At 36.7% G+C, this 23,593-nt stretch overlaps 1 protein-coding gene across 8 annotated transcripts in view; it reads right to left on the minus strand.

Moving 5' to 3' along the window:
• Positions 1-1,779: 1,779 nt before the first annotated feature.
• ATP11C (ATPase phospholipid transporting 11C) overlaps positions 1,780-23,593 on the minus strand; it is a 167,377-nt gene continuing 145,563 nt past the window's right edge. For 4 of the 8 annotated variants that reach the window (XM_058659041.1, XM_058659047.1, XM_058659040.1 and 1 more), the window contains 7 exons: positions 23,211-23,338; positions 19,540-19,675; positions 17,373-17,438; positions 14,567-14,670; positions 11,414-11,567; positions 5,138-5,242; positions 1,780-2,350 (listed from right to left, as the gene is read on the minus strand). In XM_058659041.1, coding sequence (XP_058515024.1) covers positions 5,141-5,242; positions 11,414-11,567; positions 14,567-14,670; positions 17,373-17,438; positions 19,540-19,675; positions 23,211-23,338 — 690 coding nt within the window. In that variant the 3' untranslated portion in view covers positions 1,780-2,350; positions 5,138-5,140. Of the gene's footprint in view, positions 2,351-5,137; positions 5,243-5,279; positions 5,992-11,227; positions 11,294-11,413; positions 11,568-14,566; positions 14,671-17,372; positions 17,439-19,539; positions 19,676-23,210; positions 23,339-23,593 lie in introns of those variants that run through there. The other 4 variants (XM_058659046.1, XM_058659045.1, XM_058659044.1 and 1 more) reach the window with 4 other exon arrangements.

Here is a 23,593-nt window from a genome sequence, read left to right on the forward strand (position 1 = left end):
TAAATTATTATGGATTCTGCAAATTTAGGCTTGTATTTATACTGTTGCTGGTGTATAGGTGTTAGATAAGGAATGAATGTTTTCAGTTTAATAGGTAACATCATCAAACAATGGATAACAGTTGTGAAAATTAGAGACATTTTGATAGCTGAAAATTATTCAAGTTATGGATATATGATTCTACGTTAACATTTTCTTTGTCACAAAATAGGATGCTTAGATCATAGTGTTAGGAATACTGGACGGCTTATTTCAAGTTATTCCACATAATAATCCAATGCTAACCATTTTTTAGACTCATTATTAAATATATCTTTCCAAAACAAAAGCCGTGTCCCTCAAGAATCTAGGCCATAATATTATGTAACATTGCATTACTGAATTTCAGCTGCAGTGCATAGTGTCACATGGAGGTGAGACATGACTTGAAATTCCCCTTACTCCTCATCTAACTTTATTCCTGGTGGCAAGGAATTTTATATATAACCAGTTAATATTTCTACTACCCTAGATATCCTGAATATGTCAACTTTCCAATGGTTCTGCATTAAACAAACTTCTGTGGCTTTCTTGTTTGTATTCACAGTCCCTATGGTTCTTATGTAAAACAACAACAATGTAGGAGGAACATCTATAAAAACAAGAACAAGAGTAAGATATCACAAAAGCTTTCCTGGGTTAGACTTTTTAGCTCTTTGGAATAGGCAAAGAATATAAAGACTTTGTTTTCAGTAGATCACCTTAAATACAGGTTACCAGAACACAGCACACTTATGTAAGCTGTGAATGATATCTTAAGAAAGTATTAAAAAATAATACTGATGGGTGACAACAAATGAGATAATGAAAAAGGGACAGTGATGATGGAATGGTTTCTGATAAGTGAGTTTATATCCTTTCTATAATTTAAGAAAAATTACACCTAGACATTAACACAAAACATATACAGAACAATCAAATGTGCCATATGGACTATATAAATATGTTGGTACAGACTGCATCCAATACTTTTCCAAAATCAAGGTACGGTATAAACATTGGTAACAGTACAGGCGTGCCAGAAAGACAAAAAGTTGAAAATTATATGAAAATACTTTTAAAGATTAATGTAGCAGTCAAATATGGTCATTTATATCTAAAAAAAGTAGGCTTACTTTTAACAGACATTTCACATTTATTTTTATATCTTAAGTGAACCTGTTAGGAGGCTAAAATTCCCTTCTAGTCAAGCAAGTTGAAGACTATACCAAGGTCAAGCTCATGGTTAACAGACCATGACCCTGGTCAAGCTAGCTACCAGAGATAACATTCACGCCCACAGAGTCTTAGCCCCTTCGTAGGTTGAATCACTCCAAAGGGATGGATCTCGACCCTCCCAAATAGGCATTTTTTTTTAAAGTGCTTCATCTATGCACAAATGCAACCACTTTAAAATAAACTAACAGTTTAAAATTAGCTACATTCTTTTGTTTTTCACATAAAATTATAAATAATGTTCAGAATGGCCTCAATTTTGGCAGAAGTATGGTTTTGCCCACTTCAGATCCAGCTAAAACTGACCATGGAAATAAATTGAAATGTTGTATTGATTTATTTTGAAGTCTACTATCCTTATACCCATAAGTGGGGCTTAATTCAGAAAGATTAAAAACAAATAAACCATTTTTTCTGTTCCCACAGCAATATCCAAAATTAACACTTTCCATGTATGTGTTCATGGTATTTTTTGGCAAGTATGTAATGCCAAGACACAATCAGCATGTGGGTTAACAGAACTATTCTGTCTGATGCATCGATACCATTTAGTTCTATATTTTTCAAGTATTCCTTTGTATGTCTGAAAAAAAAAAACAATAGTTTAAGATAATCATTCAGCAGGAATGAGAAATGTGATACAAATGGCCTGTGTTTTCTGCAATGCAAAAAAATGTAATACTGTATTAGTAAAATCTACTCATTCCCATTACATGACTTCTACTTTAGTCTACGGTATTTAAATCCATTCACAAAGTCAATGGGCTAAAGGAGCACCCATTTGGTAGTTATACTATTCTATCTAAAGGCAGAAATCTAAGTGTTCTTGCTTTTGACTTTCATGTAATTCTTAATGTAGAGCTCTGGCTGTAACGGCTGCTTATCATAATGATAAATGCTTAAAAGTCATTTGGTATTTTAATGGACATTTAATCTGAACTTTCCCTAGACATAAGAAAGTGGTTTAGTTTGTTGCATATGGAGTATCCTGAGATGATAACTTTTTTGTAGTTGCTTCTTCACACTTGCTTTTTTAGCTGTAACCACTGTCAATATGCTTGTAGGACAATAACATAGGCAGCTCAAGATTCAGATTCTGAAAAATTCAAAATATACAGAGTTAAAAGGTTTATTTTAATAAACATGTGAAACCATCTGTTTAGCATTTTAAAAAATAAATCAAGTAGTAAATTTTGTTATGAGTAAAGCAACTGTCTTAACAAAATGCCAAGTTTTATTCACATGCAAGGGAGAAAAAAAGTGACAATAACCAGATTGGAATTGTTTCATCATTTATCAGCTGAATAGACTCAGGCCTGCTTTCTGCTTTTGGACTACTCCAGGATTCTCCTAATGCCTTTTTCCACCGAGAAGATCTACCACAGCAAAGGTTTCGTCCATTATAATCCCTTCCTGTAGGCTGGAAGCTCCTTGACGACAGTGATGCTTTATTTATCTTTCTATCTAGACTACCTATTATGCTGTCTGGATTATCATCAGATGTGCAGGAAATGTTGAATGAATCAATGGGTTACATTTTTTGGGTTGTGCATTATTTCTGACAGAAGTTTGATGATACATTCAGTTTTGGAAGACTACTATGAAAACATTCTTCCTTTACAGAAATAACTTTTCCCCTATACTATTTAAGTCATTTTTCTTTTTAATAGGTCAATTAACTCAGTTTTTCCTTTTTTAAAAGATTGATTAATTTTTATTGGAAAGACAGACTGAAAGGAGAAACAGAGAAAGATCTTTCATCTGTTGGTTCACTCCCCAAATGGCTGCAATGGCCGGAGTTGAGCTGATCCAAAGCTAGGAGTCAGCAGCTTACTTTCCCAGGCCATACACAGGGAGCTTGATGGGAAGCGGAGCAGCCAGGACACAAACCGGCACCTCTACAGGGTTCCAGCACTTATAAGGGCTTATAAGCACATATACAGTTCCTTTTGGAAGAGGAACTGTATAGAAATTTCTGAAAATATTTTTGGATTCCAGTCTGTCTGCTAAACATCATCAAATGTATATCATTAGGAGAGGGTATAAAAGACAAACTGATCACCAAGTGTGATTCAGCTATGTTGAGAAATCAAAGTTATATGTCAAGGGATGGAGCCCAACACTGACTTTACACATTAAAACTCAACTGTTAGAACCTGAAAAAGGAAGGCCTTAAAGGCTGCTATTTTCTTTCCACTCACAAATACCTTAGTTGCCATGGTTGGATCATAAGCCAATTAAAATAGCTTGTATTTCTATTTATGTTGCCGAACTCCCCAGAAATCACTATTAGGTCTTTCGATAGCTTTACAGGGTTGTGATAGCTCAAACCAAAATAAGATTGCTAGTCACACAATGTGTGAAAGTAACATGTGTCCTATAACAATCAAGGAAGAAATTCAGTTGCTAACTCCTGGAAAAAGTAATTATACTAAAAATAAAGTAATTGAGTTTAAAAATCTTCCTTGATTCTATGTCAGCCACTGTAGGATCTAAGGTCCTGGAGAGGCCAAAAGCATTAGCAGTATCTGCTGCTAGTACCGACTCCCAAACTACAGACCAAGCTAAAGAAAGCAATCCAGGGGGATACAAAGTTAACAACTGAAATGCATCACATAGTTTAGGACAAGGCAATCTGGGACAAAGGATCAAAGACTTTGAAGATTACTGTAAAGCAGATTCATTACTAATGAAAAATAGAATGCTGGCAAGTTGTTCAAAAGCAGGTAAAAAGAAGCTGACTGTAACAAAAAAGGATGCTTTTAGAAAGTTGGCTTCCAAAATAACTCTGTAGCTTCTGGTTTGAGGGACTACAGGAGATAGAGCCAACTGATCTAATCCATTAGTTAATTCTTTGTTGGGAGGAGGGTGAGTTGACAGTTGATGGTAAAATGGGTCTACGAGGTAGACTCAAATGGTTAGCTTCAAAGTGATGATGATCATTACTTTCCATGTGTACAAGAAAGACGGCCCTCTGTGAAAGCTACAGAGTGGCTTCTAGCTGACAACCAGTGAGCCGTGTTTAGGGAATACTCTGAACTCCCAAGGACCGATAAAAGACTTTTAGAGGTCTGAACTGGCAAGGCCCACCATGGTGGAGAACATAGAATTCACATACAAGAGTCATTCTGAGTCCAAGCATTCATCTGTGGCATATCAATTCAGAACAGATATTTTTTGGGGGGGCCATATAAAAAAGTAAATTATAAAATAAATTTACCTAATTTTAGAAACATTAAGAAGTTTTTTAAAAAGTCATTAAGCCATGCATCCCCCTGAATGACTAGGAAAGATTTTACCTCTGGAAGTTGAGACATTTAGCTTGAATAAAACTTGACAATAAAAAGTTATGATTAGAATAGACTGATTCATTAATATGTATTTGGGGACCACACATTTACAAGGACATTAAGTGTATACCTGCAAACACACAGACACAGCACATGAAGATACAGACACGTTTGATTATTTTCACAAAATTTCCAGAAAAACATGCAATGCTAAACTGACTTTGGTATTATACAGATGCAATTTTGGAATATTTATTTTCAATTTTGCAAAGGATTTTTATAAATCGAAGTTGCACTTCCTGATTAACATCAAGAAGTATTTTCACATGGTGGCTCTGACGTAACAACTTGCCCCTTAAAGATAAAAATTATCATTTATCTCTGAAAAATGTCTAAACTTTTATTTGGGGACTTAGCAAATTTTGAAGATCTTTTTCTTCATATTCCAAGTAATGCATCTTTATATTTTTGCAAGAATAGTATAAAGTTCACCACACCAACAGCAGAGAAAATTTAGAGTGATATTTTCATTTTTCTTATAATGCTGTTAATCTGTTTCTTTAAAGCCAGCCCACTTGTTTAACACTAGGTACCTGTTACAATATATTAGATTCGTCTGAGAATGTTCGTAAAAGAAGAGGTCTGACTGAAGGTCTGGTGGATAATGAGTCAGATGCCCTTCTACAGCTCAGATTTCTCTGTAACAGTGAGGCAAAGATACTTAAAGCATTTGAAGATTGCTTAACCTACCTGGCAATAAAAAATGTAGAAGGAAAATCATTTCCTATAGACTTCTTTTCTGGCCAAAAGTACAAATGGTTACACTATATAGCAAATGCATAACATTCACATGAATACATTTAAAGGCCTAAGAAAGTCTCCAATAGTTTTCACAGACATAAATAGGCAGTAATTTGTAGCAAACTTGGGTTTCTGAAATGGCACTGGTAGGTTATATGGCGAGATGAGTCAGTATGGTTTGACAGTGAACCTTACCATCCTTTTGGTGAACACCTCTGAGAATAGTGCTGGTGCTGCGAGTACATCGGATAAAGGGAAATATGTGTAAAACACTCCTGGCCCTGGTGAACAGACTATTTCTAACATGCCATGGCACCTACTGCACAACTTGAGTCAATGACACCACAGACTTACAGCCCCAGTTTTTAAATACTACTTCCTTTCAGTATGACAACTTGGAAGATGAACAGATGATTAAAATAAAATGACAAAAATACTCTAAGAATCGATAAAAAGAATAAAAAATGAGTAATGAGAGGTATTTTTTTTTCATAAGAAAATGCTGCCAGGCAAATGAGAAAGCAAGCAAGTTGGTACATTAAGAAAGGAAATCACCTTATTCACTCCAAGAGAAACTGTGACTGCTGGAAGTTTGAGAAAGCATGAAGATAGTAGATGTTCCTGAGGAAGGGAGGCGTTTCGTTACCTTGTTCACAATTGCACAAAAGGTGGAAAATTGCAGTAGAAAAGAGAGAAATGCAGAAACCAAAAAAAAAAAAAGTAAATATTCTCTCAAATGTAAGACATTTAAAAAGAAACCTTGAGAATTTGAAGTAGAAACATGTTAGTTTTGAAGACATCATTTCCTAAAGTAAAAGTAGATTAGAGTTCAGAATAGTCTGTCATATGTGCCAACTACTATTTCTCCAAATCAATTTAAAATAATTTTGAAAATGGAAATGTGAATAAAATAACTTCAGCAATTTTAAAATACGCTTCTTGATTAAAATGATGCTTATCTCTAATCTTTAATTCACTAAGTGACATTTCCTTAAAATGGTTTGGTCAGAGAGCTATATCCAGAGTCCACGAATAATCAGCATTAATGTTGAAGCAACGAGACTTACTAACTGCAAAGATACACTATGAAGAGACTGGCTGTTCTTGGACAGTTCCGGGTAAAAAGTCTAGTCAAAAGCAACAATGAAAAAGCATTTGGAGACACCGCAGTCTCATTTGCCTCTGGGTCAATGTTCACCTTCCTTTGTTCTAACATAATTTGATTTGCTTTCCCCTAATCACAAAGACCTCTATACAAAGGTAGGCAAAATTTTTCTTTAAAATACACCAAAGATTTCAAAACTGGTAAAGTTTAACTAGAACACGTAACAGACTATTTTCTCCCCTTATTCCAATCCTGAAATTATAAGTAGCTTTAAAATTTGGTTTTGGCATTGCTCAATGAAAACAAAAGGTGAGTGGTTGCTTTGGTGATAAGCTGAACAACTCTGTTATTCAAAATTGCTGATACTATCTACTTGCTAAAAAAATTAGGGCTAGAAAAAGAAACCAACTAAAAACATATATGTATCCAAAGGAGAGTGATAAGCTTTCAAAAAGAGAAATATTTCAATTTATTCATGTTTTGATATAACTGTATTTTCTTATTTATATTAGACATTAGCTGAATAAAAATGTTGACATATTGGTAACGTGCAAATTACCAGGTTGATAAAGCTAGACAAATGAAAAGCTTCTGAGAAAAAAAAAAACTGGGGTTAACTCCTATTTTGTGGGCAAAAACCTGGTGACAAGGTTAGCATGACATCAAGTCCCCCTCCCTTGGGTTTACTATACAAGTCTATATAAGACTGCAGCTTGTAAGCAAATTTTGGTATAATCAAAAACTTGTCACTAACCATCAGAGATAAGCGTTTACATGAAGCAGAAATTTTCACGGTTACTAGTTTAGGTGTTAAAGCTATGTTATAAAGAGACAAAAGGGAAAAATGAAAGTACAGAAAGCAGTAGAAAGCACAAAAAGAGTATATAACGCAGTAACACAATTGATAGAACGAGCAATTAGTGGAAGACAGGTGCAGAGGCTTGGAGATAATGATTTACAACAGTATGAAACTTCCATGTCCCTTTATAGTCCTCCAGAGTTTGATACCAGCTCAGCTAGCAGTACGTTAAAGAGGCCAATGGATAAAGGCACATCTCAACAGCCACAACGTTAAGATTTGATTTTATTTTTTGTCTAATACAGTCCACAGGGAAATTGCCATGTGAACTCAGTGTTGCACACAATATTAAGTTTTGCAATAGTAATCATCACTACTACCATTATTATACTACTGAATTGTATGCTCCAAAATTTCTAAAATATTTTCCCTGAAAATTTTGCTCAAATGACAGTTCCTTTCCCTGTCTCCCAATCTGAAAGAGTTGCCTATATAATGGACAATTCTTCCTTTTCTGTAATATTCCATGCTAGGTACACCTCTAAACATTGAAATATTTGAAAATGTTAACCCGTTGTTCCACTGCTCAGTGCTCCAGAACAGCGTCATTACAGTCAGCAACTGGTCACTATGCAGCTTCATCACTTTATAAACCACAGAAAGGTACTATGGTTCTTAATAAAGGTTAGTAGGTTAGTATGATTGTTGGAAACTCAGCTGAGGGAAATGGAGCTTAAATACAACCTTTTATTAAACCACCAAGAAATCTAGTCTTGAAAACGCAGCAATCTTTATAATTATTCCAACATCCATCTGTGGTGGAAGCCACCATACTAGCCTTTTTTTTTTAAATTAAATTTATTCATTAATTACATTGTGTTGTAATTACATAGAATCTGGGATTCTCCTCCCCACCCTCCCCCCATGGTGGGTTCCTCCACCCCGCTGCATACTAGCCTTTTTACTGGAGGCTTTGGGATGTAGTGATTCAAATCTTTAAGTAGTTGTGTATATTGAGCCATATCATTAATTCTACTTTCTATTTCATACCTGCTTACAGAAATGTTCTGTATGAGTACCCTCTATAACTCAACTAGAGGTGAGAGCTCCTTGTGAGCTGGAGCCAAATCTGATTCTCCCTGAATGACTAGCACCTAAAAGAGAAGCAATCCCATAGTAGGCCTTCAGGTCATGCACACTAACTGAACAGAATTCAGTACAAGGTTGCTCCTCTAATTATTAAATATAAATGGCTTAGTGTGTTCCTCAAATGCCACAGAGACATTTTAATATCCACTGTTAAGCCCTCTTCTCAAAACAGAATGATGTGAGGCTAGCACTGGCAGCTTACCTGCCATAGGCATTTGGCTGTGTACAGTGTTCTAAGATGCCTACTGGCTGAAGTCATTAAAATATTCTACTCTAGATAAGGCCCCATACACTATTGCATTATGCAGTTTGTAAGAGTATGAGACAGACCCAGCATAAAAAAAAAATACTGTTTTTTTACAGTGAGGACAATACCTTTTCAATACCGAGCAAGGAAGTTACCCAGAGTGTCAGATTGTTAGTCATTAAGTATAAAGACTAGCATGTTGGGGCCACAGTTACAGAGCAGAGTTAAGCTGCTGCCTGTGCTACCAGCATCCTGTAAGTACTGCTTTGAGTACTGGCTGTTCCACTTCTGATCCAGCACTGTAACAAAGCTAGGAAAGCAGTGAAAGCTGGCCCAAGTGCTTGGACCCCTGGCACTCACATGGGAGACTTGGACAGAGTTCTAGACTTCTGGTGTTGGCCTCATCTTGCCCTGCCTGTTACGCCAAATGGGAAGTGAACCAGTGGACGGAAGCTGTCTTTCTCCTTCTCTGCAGCTCTGCTTTTTCAACAAAATAAAACCTTTACTAGAAGTTGACCTTTTCCTTCTTGATACACCCAAATGAGGCCTTCTGCAAGAGGATGTAACTTATCAGAGTATCTGTCGCTGCCTTGGTTCAGTTGGTGCTTATGCATTCACATGCACTATGCACAAGAGAGGCGGCTCTGTAGAGTGCCCACAATATTCTGCCTCATTGGCAACTCTCAAAATCCCGTAGTCTGAAAAACTATCTTGCCTTTCAGACACCTGATGTAAAGAGAGATGTTCATCAGTAGGTGGTTCAACAAATGTTTACTGGTTTGATGAGGGTAGGAATGAATGAATGAATGAATGAATGAAAGAAAATGACATGGAAATTTTCTTGGCTCTTCTAGCACATTAGCATGCCAAGGTACAGTACAGACATCAGAATTCCTCCTAACAAGGATATAATCCAAGAAAAATTTCACTCTGATTTACTGACAACATTCTCTGTTGCTAAGTAAAAATGATTGCAATCCCTATGCTCCACACTCACTTTCAACAGAAATTTAAAATCTGTTGTTTTTACAGAAATACAAGCTCCTAAGTCATCTTCTCTCCATTCAGTGGCCTATGTAAAAAAATCATTTTCAGCCAATGTATAATTTTTAAAGTACAGGAAGCGTATGGAAGAAGATGACATGTCTGAAGGTTTTGATTTCTGAAAATTTTGTGTCATTTTTGGAGCATAAAGCTGGGTGTAGGTCATTATTTCATATGATCCTCATTATTAAAATTAAGAAAAACATTTGGGAGCAGCCAAAAGTATACTCCTAAATAAGGAGAATGGAAGAGCAATTAAAAGACTCTCTCCAAATTCTCTGTTATGAATACAAGATATTTCTGAGTGTAGCATTTCTGATTTGGCTTCATATAAATTGCCACTTGAGCTATTCTTGCAGTGGGCAACCTTATGTATCAATGTTTTATTGCTGTACAACAGATACTGAGGTATAAATGTTGCTTTTTTTCAGACAATTAAAAGTTGATTTTCTAATCTAAAACCAAAAGCCCAGACAGAAGGAGTTAGTCAGAGGCTGGAAAGGATTAAAAAGTTAAAAAAAAAAAGGCAGTCTTAGGTTAAAATTATTGTGCCCAGCTCTTAAGGTATGCAGAAGCTTTGGGATCCAGAACAATTCTGACTACCTAAATATATACTGATTGGCCTTATATCAAGAACCAATATAGTTTATGCCACTTTCAGTTTTGTTGCTGTTATCAGTAACTTGTAACATGAAGCTTCTTTTCATTTATACTTCCAATCATTGGAAAGTTTCTTACTCCAATCAGTTCAGACCGTCACATCTGTGTAACAACCACCCATCAATTTAAAAGGCAAACCTTCCACCGAGTTACACCTGGTCTGTGGCAAGTTTGAGAAAGTTAGTCAGGTAGTCATAGCTCAGGGTATTTCCTGAAAATGCAGCCACGGAGGCGCTAAGATTTGGTTGGTGCTAATATAACAGAAGAGTTCTGGTTAGTCAAACGAGCTAATGTTGGCAGCAATATGATATATTTAATCAAACCACTGGTCAAAATTATCCATAAGTTTCATTTTCCAGGTTAATCTATTCCTTTCACTTTAAATGTTTTTCAGAAATATTCTAAGTATATCAGATAATGTAACAGAGGGAAATGTCTGCTTTCTATAGGCAATTCATGATTTGGTAGATAAAAATAAACACACACACATAAAACAGACTTGATTTTTTTAACAAGTGTGTTCAGAGGGTTAAGATGTAGAAACCACATCCAGAGAATTCTCTTTGGTTTAGATATACTGCTGGACAGACAGGGCTAGAAGCAACACAGAGATTAAGCAGCACTATAATTAAAGAAAGGGGGATGGTTTAAACAGGTAAATTGAGATTACCAATAGAAAAAAAAATCTGCATACAGCCCACTGGGAAATTTCTAAGGTAAAAGGTGAAATGTTGGTGTGGAAATTCCTGATGTAAAAATTCTAAGCTAAATACAAAAATAAACTCTTTTTTTCCTTTTATGATTCCATATGGAGCATATGTGATACTCCATATGGATTTCTAAAGATCACATAGAACACTTTTAAGGAATTTACTTACCACCTGCATTGGATAACGAAGTTTTTACTATACTTTTTATGCAGAAGAGGAAATTAAGTGATGAACCTGTAAGGAGGGTTTTAACATGCTGTAACTAATGCAATTCTCTAAATACGATTTTTAGTTCATGGCAGACATTGAAGCCCCTTCAAAAAAATCACATCACAATACAAACTTAGTTCTTACCCTAGCACTTCTTCTTTTTACATTCTTTAATACTATCAGGAGAATCTCAGGGAAAAGGCTGATAAATATTAGAAGAATTATGGCCAACCACGTGGTTACGGAAGACAGCATTTGGGTAAATACGAAATACATTCTTTGTTGTTTGAGAAAAGGCCTGCAGTGGAAACAAAATACATGATGGTAAAACAAATCAGTTTCTGTTGTGTGGAACAGAGATTAATGGGAACTGTCTTTTGTAGCTAAAAATAATCTTCCTTACACTAATAAAAATAATTTTTTCTAGAGTGTGCCAAAAGTAGTAAACAAATTTAATTTACGAACTGTTTGAAAATAAAAGGAATGATAATCAAAGGGGAAAAATATAATGGAATGCTTCTGATATGAAAACCATCAGATAATCAACTCTAAAGCTGCCAACTGATGAATATTTAAGACCATTAGAAAATACCATAGCTTTAAAGGTATTCAAGAGAAAAGGTGGTTAATTTTTATTCTGGTAAGCATTTTATTCCTTCAGCTTATTTTTATTAACATGAGAATGGATTTTAACAGTTTTATAAGACACTTTTTTACAGCACTCTCTTCATAAACTTTATAGAAATATTTTTAAAAAAGGGATTGCAAAGGGATTGTAGAGCATTTCTTCTCTCTGAAAAGGAAGGAATCTACCATTTTAATATACTGAGTAACTATGTGTCAACAAGGTTGACACGACATTAAGCCTTCAAATCCAGAAGTCTAGGAAAACTCACTCAGTCCATTGCCAGTTGTCCATTACAATTAGTGGCCCTTTGGAAGCATACAGCCATTTCCTCTTCCCATCTGAACTAAACCACAGAAAGCCTCACTGATTTACTCTATCTTAAGCTGGCGAAGAGAAAGCAAACACTCAAAGATTTACATTGCACTATTCTAGGAGTAAGACTCTAGACCAATGACTACTTATTTCCTTTTATTAGATCAGGTAAAATGAAGACCAAGTTGTTTTTATCCCAAAATCAGTGTTTATGCACCCTCAAGTAACATGAGCTATTCAAGCTTGTGAAGACTGGATTGTGCAATAAAAGAAAGAATATTGAGGTAGAGAAACTCAAGGGAACTTTACTAAATAGATTTTATCTAAGAAAAATCTGTCACACAGAAAAGGCTTTTGTAGAGCTCAACCCCTTTATATTTCTGAAGAGTACTTTGACTTTCCAGGTAGTTAACTGAACTACCTAGAAGGTATATTACAAGGATCACATTGAAAACTGACAAGTAATCAAAGGGTATTCCTTTGTACTGTATCTAAAAATCACATGCTTAATATCGCTACATTTTTAAAAATTTTGATGGTATCTTTGAAATTTTGTAGGAAGGCAGTGAAGACCAAAAGCTATCACTCCTTTTTTGACTATGAGCTCAGACATAATCATTCTCACCACCAATCCCAAGAGGGGTGTGTGTCTCAATGGCTCCCGTATAACATGCACAGAAACACCATTTGCAACTAGCATTAAGTCGAAGTTTTACATAATTTCTAGTTACACTTTGCTGCTTGCTTTAGAAGTTTATACTCATGTAGCAGCTGACCTGAGGTAGCTCTACTTAAAGACAGTCTATCAGGTATCAAAGTTAAAAAATACGGGTTTACTGTAATACTGTAGTTCTCTCACTTTGTAGCAACACTCCAAGCTGGTGCCCTGAAACTGTATTGTATGCTAAACCCAAAGTAGATTATGCTTTGCTTTTAGACATAGGTTTGATTTATAGACTAGTCACTGTAGAGATTAACAGTAACTGATAGTAAAATAGAACAAATATAATGAAGCTTCAAGCATCACTACTTTTGTGCTTTTGGGTCATTATTAAGTAAAAGAAGGATTACCTTAACATAAAACTCTGTGATGCTCTAACACCTGAACTGGTGATAGGCACAGCCCCTCAAGTGCCTAACAGGCAGGCAGCACAGATAGCATGTCTGTGCTGGACAAACAGATGAGTCACATCCAGGACAGACTGGAGTGAGCAAAAGAAAACTCAATTTAAAATTTGGTGCTTTTTTTCAATTTCTGGAATTTTCCACTTAATATTTTTGGACCATAGTTGACTAGAATTAACAAACCATGGAAAGTGGACCAGTGGGTAAGAGCAAACTATTGTTTTGTTTTTCATTTTTAGTAATCACTGTTATGACTAGCAACAGATGTGACAATGTCTTATTCATTTAAAGAATTGATCTTAATTAACAGAGAATAGACTATGGAAGGAGAAATTATTTTATTAGGAACATTTTATTTTTGTGGAAATTTGGCATTAAGATGTTGATTACACAGACTCACAGAATTATAGTATTCTGAGTGGAAATATCATTCCATATTATATTTAATTAATCAACTTTGATTTATTTGTGTTGTATTAAAGCACACAGAGATCCCCTTCAGCTTCACTGTTCTTATTCATTACCTATATGTATCAAATATATACTGTAATTATACTTTTGGAGGTGGCATGTCCTTAAAACTATTACAAAAAGGCTTTTCAAAATTGTAAAAAGTTTTTTTCTAATTGAGTCTCAAGGGAAAATAAACAGGACCTTCATATCTCTGCAGCAAAATGTTCTGTATGTAAGATTTTTCTTAAAGCAGTGAAAATCTGTACTTCTAGAATCTTGCTCCATAGACTACTCTACACGTGATCTTTGATGCTGGTATCACCATCATGGGAAGCCACTGACTAATGAAAATAACTTAGACATTTAGAAACAAAACAAGGACAGCATATGTAAATCTGAGCTTATGTGTCCCTCACTGGACTAGGCATTTTTTCAAGTAGGGCAAAATATGGTATATATTTCTGGAAATCACATGGTCATACTACAGATTAGTGTCATTTCACAGAGATACATTTATAAGCCTTCAAAGAGAAAGATTTAACAGGGGCTATTAAATGGAGGTCTTTTGAGTAACTCTTATAGTCTAAACTTTGGATTTGAAATCTTACCCGAAACTAACAGTGTTAAAGGTAATAAGTAACATTTGGTCCATTAACATTAAAAACTCACAATCTCACATAATCAATACTTTAAAATAGTATAAGGAATGTTTACATAAACAATATACAGACACATGCATTCGTTACTTACACATTTTTCACAAAAATATAGCTGCTTACCAAATAATTCCTCCCCAGAAGAATGAGAAAAATACATAAAAAGCTAAAGAACCCCAGATCACAAAGTGATTTATCCATGTCCAGAATCGAGTATCCAAGGCAAGCTGAAAAGATATAACACAATATATTCTGTAAGAGGTAAATCTTGTACCAAGTTACACACTATCGTATCTGATAACTTGTACAAAATACAGCTATGGCAGAAGGTAGCTTGGGCCAAGAATCTAGTAGAACTAAAAGAGAAACAGAATTCAGATTTTCCAAACAGCTAGGGTGAGAAAATAGAGCTCTGCCCTACAGTTTCTTAACTCCAGATCACAGGCAAACCAAGTAGCTAGAAGTTAGGGGGTTTGCAGATGCCTTGGTACTGAGATAGGCATAATGCAAAAAGTAATGGCAGCATCCACAAGCCTGGAGCTCCAAAACTACAGGGAGTAGCACTCAGGAAGATGACGGCAAAAGGAAAAGGCCTAGAATAGGCAGGCATGCTGGAAAAAGGTAGGAGAGGGCAGTGGTAGTTAGCAAGAGTAGATAAACTACACAAAGGAGTCATGAAGGTTCAGAAACGACAGACAAAAGTGACAAAATGCAAAGGTAACTAGCTCTCCACATCCAGCATCATACGGCGATGGTGACAGTTCTGACCATGCATTGTGCCTTTTCAACTGGAGAACTTGTATTTATTCCACTACATTAAGAAAACATTCAGTTGCCGTAGATTTTAAGAAAAAATACTTCAAAGGCAGAGTTAGACAGAAAGGACAGACAGAAAAAGAGATCTTCCATCTGTGGGTTCATTCCTCAAATAGGGAAGACTGTTGGAGCTGGGCCAGGACAAAGCTGGAGACAGGAACTCCACACTGGAAGGCAGGGTCCCAATACCTGGATTATCTTCAGTTTTCCCAGGTGCATTATCAGGCAGCTGGATCAGAAGTGGAGCAACTGAGACTCGAATGGGTGCTCATGAGCCATGGGCATCACAGATGTGATTTAACCATAATGCCAGCACTTGCTGCCTTAGGCTTTAATCTCTTCATGTTTCCTCTTGAATTGATCATGTTTTCATATTGTGGCACTGGGAGTTTTCAAAAGTGGCCTGAAAACACTATGGTCTGCTCTGCTTGCTTAAACCTCTGAGTCACATGGGATAAAGCTCAGAGCACTTTTCTTTTTTCTTTAAAGATTTATTTATTTTTACTAGAAAGTTAGATTTTACAGAGAGAAGGAGAGACAGAGGAAGGGAGTGAACTTGTTTCTACTAGTGACTGCAACAGCCAGAGCTGAGTGAATCTGAAGCCAGGAGCCAGGAGCTCCTTCTGTGTCTCCCACATGGGTGCAGGGTCCCAAGGCTTTGGGCCGTCCTCAACTGCTTTCCCAGGCCACAAGCAGGGAGCTGGATGGGAAGTAAAGCAGTTGGGACAGGAAACAGTGCCAATATGGGATCCCAGCACATGCAAAGTGAGGACTTTAGCCACTAGGCTATCATGTCGGGCCCCAGAACACTTATTTCTTAAGAGAGCAAGCAGTTGGTGCGTCAGTTTTGCTATTTCAAGTGGGATACCATAGTCCTCAGCTCGTTGTTACATTTTCTCATTCATAAACAGGATGCTGATAACACTGTTCATGCAGATTAGTCTTGAATTCTCACCTTCTAGGTGGCTATGCAAAATGTCACACTAAAACTAATTCAAACAGAAGGAGGTACATTTCTGAGATGTTCAAGGTTAGAGTAAGGCTGACTATAAAGGAGTCATTTGCAAAAAACCAGAGGTGGGAGATGAGGTGAAGGGAAAAAAATGGAGGCTTCTGCTTCTAATCATGAGTTTGTAAAATAACAAATAGCTAACAACTATCATTTATTCTAATGACTACATTCTATGTGCCAGACACCACTCTAAATGGTTTACTTGTATTTATTAACTGAGTCGTTGCAAAAATTCTAGGTGCTACTTTTACTTCCATTTTTACAGACAGACAAACAAGTGAGGCACAGAGAAATGAAGGCATCTGGCGAAGAAGCTGAGATTAACTGTAACATGTCCCTTTCAGTCCTAAACAATTTCTGAAATTGTAGATGAATAACAAAAACACATTGTAAACTCTATTTGGTATGAAAAAAATTATCTAGGACTAAACATCTAAAGGGAAAATTTTTAGAGAGGTGCTCTGACAATTAAGTCTGGTTAGCATTGTATGTCAGAATGAATTCTTTTGAAGGTACTCATATTTGGACTCCATGTGTAGTGTTTATTATTGAAATAAAAAAAGTTGATTATGATCACAATTGTAAAAGAATCCCAAATTATGGGCCACAAGGGTAACATTCCATGAGGCTTCCTATAATTACTTCATGGCTACATGACAATGATAATGACTTTTGTACATGAATCTGGCTCATTGATACCCATTTAGCTGTGGCAAGTAGCCAAATTCCTTTGGGGCCTTAAATTTTTATATAGATGTGTAATTTTAAAAAAAGATTAAAGCACTTAAAATTGTATATATACATACACACACACACTTTCTCTCATTCACTGCCTGTTTATATGCCACTTATGTAGTGCATTTAAAAAGGTTGGATTTCCAGTGTAAGTATGGTGACTGAATCTCAAAACAAATTAGAAAGGATAAACACACACTAAAATAGTGAATAACATATGAAATCCCTACCATCACACATATTTTCAGTAAGCATTCAGACAAAGGCTTCAATAACAAAGATGAGGAGGAAAAAATTATACATTAGGATAAGACCAGAAATATTTAAAAATGGTATTAAACATATTTGTATAAATAAAAATCTAACCTTCAGGGTTACAGTGAACACTAAGACTGTAAAAACAATGGTTCCAAAAGTCCAGTTTCCATACACCTGAAAAACATTTAACAATTACATGTATCATGAATATATGAGCCTGCTTAGAAAAAAACACAACTGAGCCAAGTTTAACTGTACATGTAGTAGCCAAAGATTTTTTTTAAATAAATTGATTGGGGGTAATAGTTGATGAATAAAACCATGTCACAATGATAGGCTTTCTTGTGACTAAATTTTCATGAACAGGCACAACAACACTATGGTTCATAGGACTGACTTCCACTACTTTATGGAGCACTGAAGAGGTACTACACTGGTCTGATAAGGGCAGCGGGAGCAGGGGGAAACCTAATCCACTAACAAGGTTTATTTTAAAACAGATCATGTGATAATAACTTATATCTCTAAGAGTTAGATATACTTTAAAAAAATAATATATACCCAAAGTTCTCAGATTAGCAATTATTTTCGAAGACTCACATTTTTTTAAAAGTAATTCTAACTTGGTTATAAATACCACAGCTGTTAGCATGTGCACATCAAAGAAAAGCAGATACCATGTATAAATCCAAGAGGATGGCAATGAATGGCACATATGCTTACCAAACGCTGTCAAGATCTGAATGCACAGCATTAAAACAGAAAATGAGATGTAAAAGATTTTCAAAAAATAAAAACAAAAAATTAAGGTTAATAGAAGCAAAAAAAGATTCAATTAAGTCATACATGGGTGTCATGTCTAGTTGCTGCTAGTAGCTCCCATACTTCATGTGATTTTAGTGAACATTTAGAAGGATGGTGACATATACAGTAAAACCTTATTAATTTGGACTTTCTGAACAGACAATGAACTGGACAGAGGTTAGGTCAGTGCCTCTTACATGCCACATGGAAAGTTTGCTGCGCAAATGAATCAAAACAGTAGGACTATAGGAGTGTATCCACCTATACTGGAGCAGAGTCTTTTTAATAAGTACCCATCTATATATGATTTATGTGAAAATAAAGATAAAATAGTGGAAAATCACAGAATGGGTCATAGAGCTGAAGGGTCCTGAGAAATCACAATATAACGTTGTTTTACTGATGGAGCTTTCCAAAGAACTTGAAAGCAGAACATTCTTCTTGGCAAGTGCTACATGTGTCAATTCTAAAGATCTGAATTACTTTGTAGTTACTAATTTTCATATGTTCATATTAAATGGATATCTCTTAGTCCAAATTAGAGAGGTTTTGACTGTAGTACCTAACTTGAAATTATCATTCAAATTCACTGCTCCTATCGTTTCTTTAATACTTTATTTGTATAGGTTCCAGATGTAGACAATATACTCAGCAAATTCTTTTTGAACCTTAGCTTTGCTTCATTTTATGATTGTAAAGAATGGATGATCATAAAAGCGGAATCCCAGAAATGGGAAAGCAAAACATAGTGAAAAGCAGCATGCAAGGCTGTGCTTGGTTTTCCATGTGTGACTGCAGCAAGAAAGTCTCGCTTATCTCCTGTGAGTAATTCTCTCCTAGGGTACAGCTACTCCTAGAGCATCCTGATGCAACTACTGATTGATAGAATGAATTATTAGGAAGTCACTGGCAAACTCGATGTAGCATTTCTGGAGAAGGCTATGCTTACAGGTGGAAGGGAAGGAGGAGTGAAAAGAATTCCTCTCTTCATCTATTGGTCAAACATCTCAAAGATAAGGCAGTTATCCTCTTAATTCCAAGCAGGAAAGGCCACTGGTAAAAAGAATTGAGTGGGGGCAGACTTCACTTAAAAAAAAAAAAAAAGCCTTTCTCATATCAAAATGTATGGGACCAAAGTCTGAAATACTAAGATCTCTGTTTAACTAGTAAAAATAACACCCAAAACTTTCAAAAGGTTTGTATATCAACTATCTAGCTAGCTACTCAGAAAACGATTTCTGATTTCAGCACCTCTAAAGAAGCTGTGAGACTAAATAATAATGCAGCAAGGCTATACCCACTTTTCCCTAGACCTTGATCCTTCATACCCTGATCAACTATGTAAACATCATGAAAAATAAAATTAAAGGGAAAAAAAGACTATATGTAAGACAGATCCAATGCTTATGGAAAAAAAAGATCACCCATGCTTTTTATAAAACTCAACGATATAATGACATGTTCTTTTTACCTTTCCATTTTCTTCCAGGGATGCAGTTTGAAAAAGAAAGTAAGTTCCAAAGAAGAATACTGTCCCTTCAAAGGCAGCCAGAAATGTCCAATACAAGAAGGGTCCCAATTGTAGCATGGCATTACCAGTAATTTTCCTATTGAGAAATGGTAGAATAAAAAAAAGAAAACCAGGATAATTAGTCTCTGTAGGATGTTCATTTAAAGAGATAGTGAAATACCAGGGTGGACATGATTCGACTCTTTAATAAGGAAGAGGGGTTACCCTGATGGACTGAAACTATTTTTGGTAAAGGACTAGACTTAGTCAAAGTCAAACCAATCTTGGTTTAAGCATTATATTGCAAAATGCTTCTACAATTAAATTTTCTCAGGAAATACACATTACTGTGAACTGTGGTCACGGTGGCCACTGGTTTAAAAAGTTTAAATCTGTCAAAAGCAGCACACATGAATCAGAATGTTAAAAGGGATATTAAACAAAAATCCAAACACAATAAATGTCAAGAATTTGGGGGAAAGGGTACCCTAATCCACTGTTCTTGGGAATGTAAACTAGTATAACCGTTATGAAGGATAGTTTGCAAATTCCTCAGAGATCTAAAAACTGATATGACATATGACCCAGTCATTCTACTCCTGGTAATAGAGCCAAATGAAATGATGTCAGCATGAAAGAGTTATCTGTACACCACTGTTTATAGCAACTCAATTCATGATAGCTAAGATATGGACTCAATCCAGCATGTCTATCAACTGATGACCAGAAAAAGAAAATGTTACACATATAACACTATGGAATACTACTAGAGATGCATGAGTATACAAACATGTCTCTCGTATGCTGATTTCATTTTTATCTTAGAAAAATGACAGGAGAATGAGGTGGCTGATTCTCAGAAATAAGCTCTCCCTCCTGCCACCAAGTCATGGTTTTTAAAGCAGTAGAATGGAACCTGTCTCAAGATCCTTCAGCTAATGGGGCTTTTGAAAGATCCTGACTTGGGTTGAGGAGAGAAGACAGAAGCAGGATGAGGCTTCTTTCCTTACAAGCCATCTCTGAGAGCTACATTACATTCTGTGAGAATAATGGCAGAGGTGTGGGTATCTTGCTGGTTATAGAAATTGCTTAAATCTGTGCATTTTCATTTTAAATAAACCAGAGGACTCTATCGTATTTGGTATCCTTTATTATGTTTTTTTTTTTTTTAAAGTATTTTATTTAGGGCCTGGCAGCGTGGCCTAGTGGCTAAAGTCCTCACCTTGATCCCATATGGCCGCTGGTTCTAATCCCGGCAGCTCCACTTCCTCTCTATCTCTCCTCCTCTCAGTATATCTGACTTTGTAATTAAAATAAAATAAATCTTAAAAAAAAAAAAAAAAAGTCCTCGCCTTGAATGCACCGGGATCCCATATGGGCGCCGGTTCTAATCCTGGCAGCTCCACTTCCCATCCAGCTCCCTGCTTGTGGCCTGGGAAAGCAGTCACGGACGGCCCAATGCTTTGGGACCCTGCACCTGCGTGGGAGACCCGGAAGAGGTTCCTGGTTCCCGGCTTCAGATCAGCTCAGCACCAGCCGTTGCGGCTCACTTGGGGAGTGAAACATCGGATGGAAGATCTTTTTCTCTGTCTCTCCTCCTCTCTGTGTATCTGACTTTGTAATAAAAATAAATAAATCTTTAAAAAATATTTTATTTATTTATTTATCTGAAAGGCAAAATTATATAGGAGAGACAGACACAGACAGAAGGTGGGGAACAGATACTGAATCACTCCTCAAATGGCTGCAATGGCTGGGGCACGAGCCAGGTCACAAGCTAAGAGTCTGGAACTCCACCTGGGTGGCAGAGCCCAAGTATTAAGGTTATATCCTCTACTGATTTCCCACACATTAGCAAGGAGCTGGACTGGACACAGAAGACCTTGGCTCTGAACTAGCATTCATATGATATACCACCTGTGGCTTAACCTGTTGCATCACAATGCCAGCCTCAAATATACCTTATTTAGCAAGCCATATGTTCTACTGTAAATTAACATATTTATCCTTAGCTTTAGGGTTAGGCTTGTAAAAATCTACTTAAACCACAGGTTAAGTCATTATGGTTACAGCCAATGCTTCCATTCACAGAGGAAAGCCATCCACTTCCCAACGACATAAAATGGATACAGCGGTTCTGGGAACCACTGATGCTTCAAGTACAGGCAAAATAGAGAAGAGGCAATCATCCATCAGTTCAACTCACTACAGATAGGAAACAGCACTTAAACTAGGAAATATCTTAACACATACTTCTTTTTATGGTTAAATATATCTTCTTTTGGAGCACCATAACACTTTGATACCTTAGGTTGAAGTTTTAGAAATTGGTGACTTAGGTTCAGCATTCTGGTACAGTAGGTTGGGCCATGGCCTGTAATGCTTGCATCCCATGTGATCAACAGTTCAAGCCCTGACTGTCCACTCCAATCTAGCTCTCTGCTAGTATGGATGGGAAGGAAAAGGAAGATGACTCAAGTGCATGACCCCGTCACCCACAAGGGAGAGTCTGATGAAGCTCCTGGCTTTGGCCTGGCCCATTCTCGGCTACCGTGGCACTTTTGGAAGTGATGCATTTGAGGGAGATATCTCTTGCCCCTACTCACATTCTGCCCTTCACATAAACCAATCAATCTTTAAAAAATCAGTGACCCTGAACTAATGTTACACACACATCCAAATACACAAATCTGCAACTAGGAAATAAGTCCTTTTCTTGTTGAATGGCCTGGTTTCAGTACCTAACAAAAAAATTGTAGTAGAAGTAAATAATCAAATGAGGTAGGCAGATCTGTAACTTCTCTGCTGGGGTCCGTGTGATGGGTGTGGAAGACAGGAAGGTGTGAAGAGAACTGTTCCATTGCAGGCAGGGCCGCAAGGAATTTCCCGCTGTATGGCAGGGCCTTGTGGATGTCTCTACAACCACATGAATGCAGCTCCACCTCCCTTTGCATGGACACTGGACAATGCCCCTGAGAATTCTGTCATCTATTTAGGCATTGTCTGCCTCTGTGGAGTTAATGTTTATTACCAGTGTGAGTTTGGAAGTTGATGTTGCTGATACCGTTTTAGCCAAAAGGCCTTTTATTATTGCTATCTCGGTTGTGCCCATTGGCCATATACTAACCAAGGGTGTTACCCCAGGTGTAGTGGGAATCTGTTCTTTCCCTCTTTCTTTGATCTTTAGGTCCTTCCTTCTGTGATGCATTTTCTCCCTTAACTGATTCAAGACTAAGCTGTAGAATGAGCATTGTAGTAGGAATGTGTTACTGATTGATATGCACCATCTATTGGGAACTTCCTGACCACAGGGTCAGGATGGATAACATCCTGCTTTAAGGTGAAACAAACGGCATAATTATCCTTAGAAACACCCACTTGACCATGATGTAAAAAGTATGACCAGAGTTTGACTGGTTCTGGTTCTGTATAAATAAAGTTGACAGTTTTCGTGCATTGTCCACAATGATCATGGAATTGTAGTGGTCTGTCTCTCTCTCTCTTTGTGCCTCATTCACGCACCCTTCGAGTTCCGAACTCAGCTGGAGCTAGACTCTGGCACTTCTCTAGTCATATGTTAAATGAATCTCCTTTCAATCTCTGAGGGTGTTTTAACCATATGTTCATCTTACATGTACAACCGGGGGTCTGAGGTCAGAGTATCAATGTTGATGTGTTGTTCCAGTAGACTGTAAGCCAGAATGGGCAGAGAAGTGAAGCAGATATTGTACATTGTAAGGTAAGCGGCATCATACAGAGGCTGAAACGACAAATAGAAAAGAAACAGATGTGTCAAAACATTCATCTATAAGACGGCATCTCAGAACTATCAAAACCACTTAAACAGTACCCTCGGAACATGCTCCACATTGGGGACCCTGGGATGATATCAGGTGGCTGTCCCCCATTTCCAGGTATTGATGCGGTTGGGCTGCTGGGAGCAGTCCTCTCTCCTCTCCCCACTTTCCCCAGATATAGGAATAAAAAGGTGATTGGAAGCAACTGTCTCATCCAC

The sequence above is a fragment of the Ochotona princeps genome, chromosome X (assembly GCF_030435755.1).
Source record: "Ochotona princeps isolate mOchPri1 chromosome X, mOchPri1.hap1, whole genome shotgun sequence".
In the NCBI taxonomy this organism is placed as follows: domain Eukaryota; kingdom Metazoa; phylum Chordata; class Mammalia; order Lagomorpha; family Ochotonidae; genus Ochotona; species Ochotona princeps.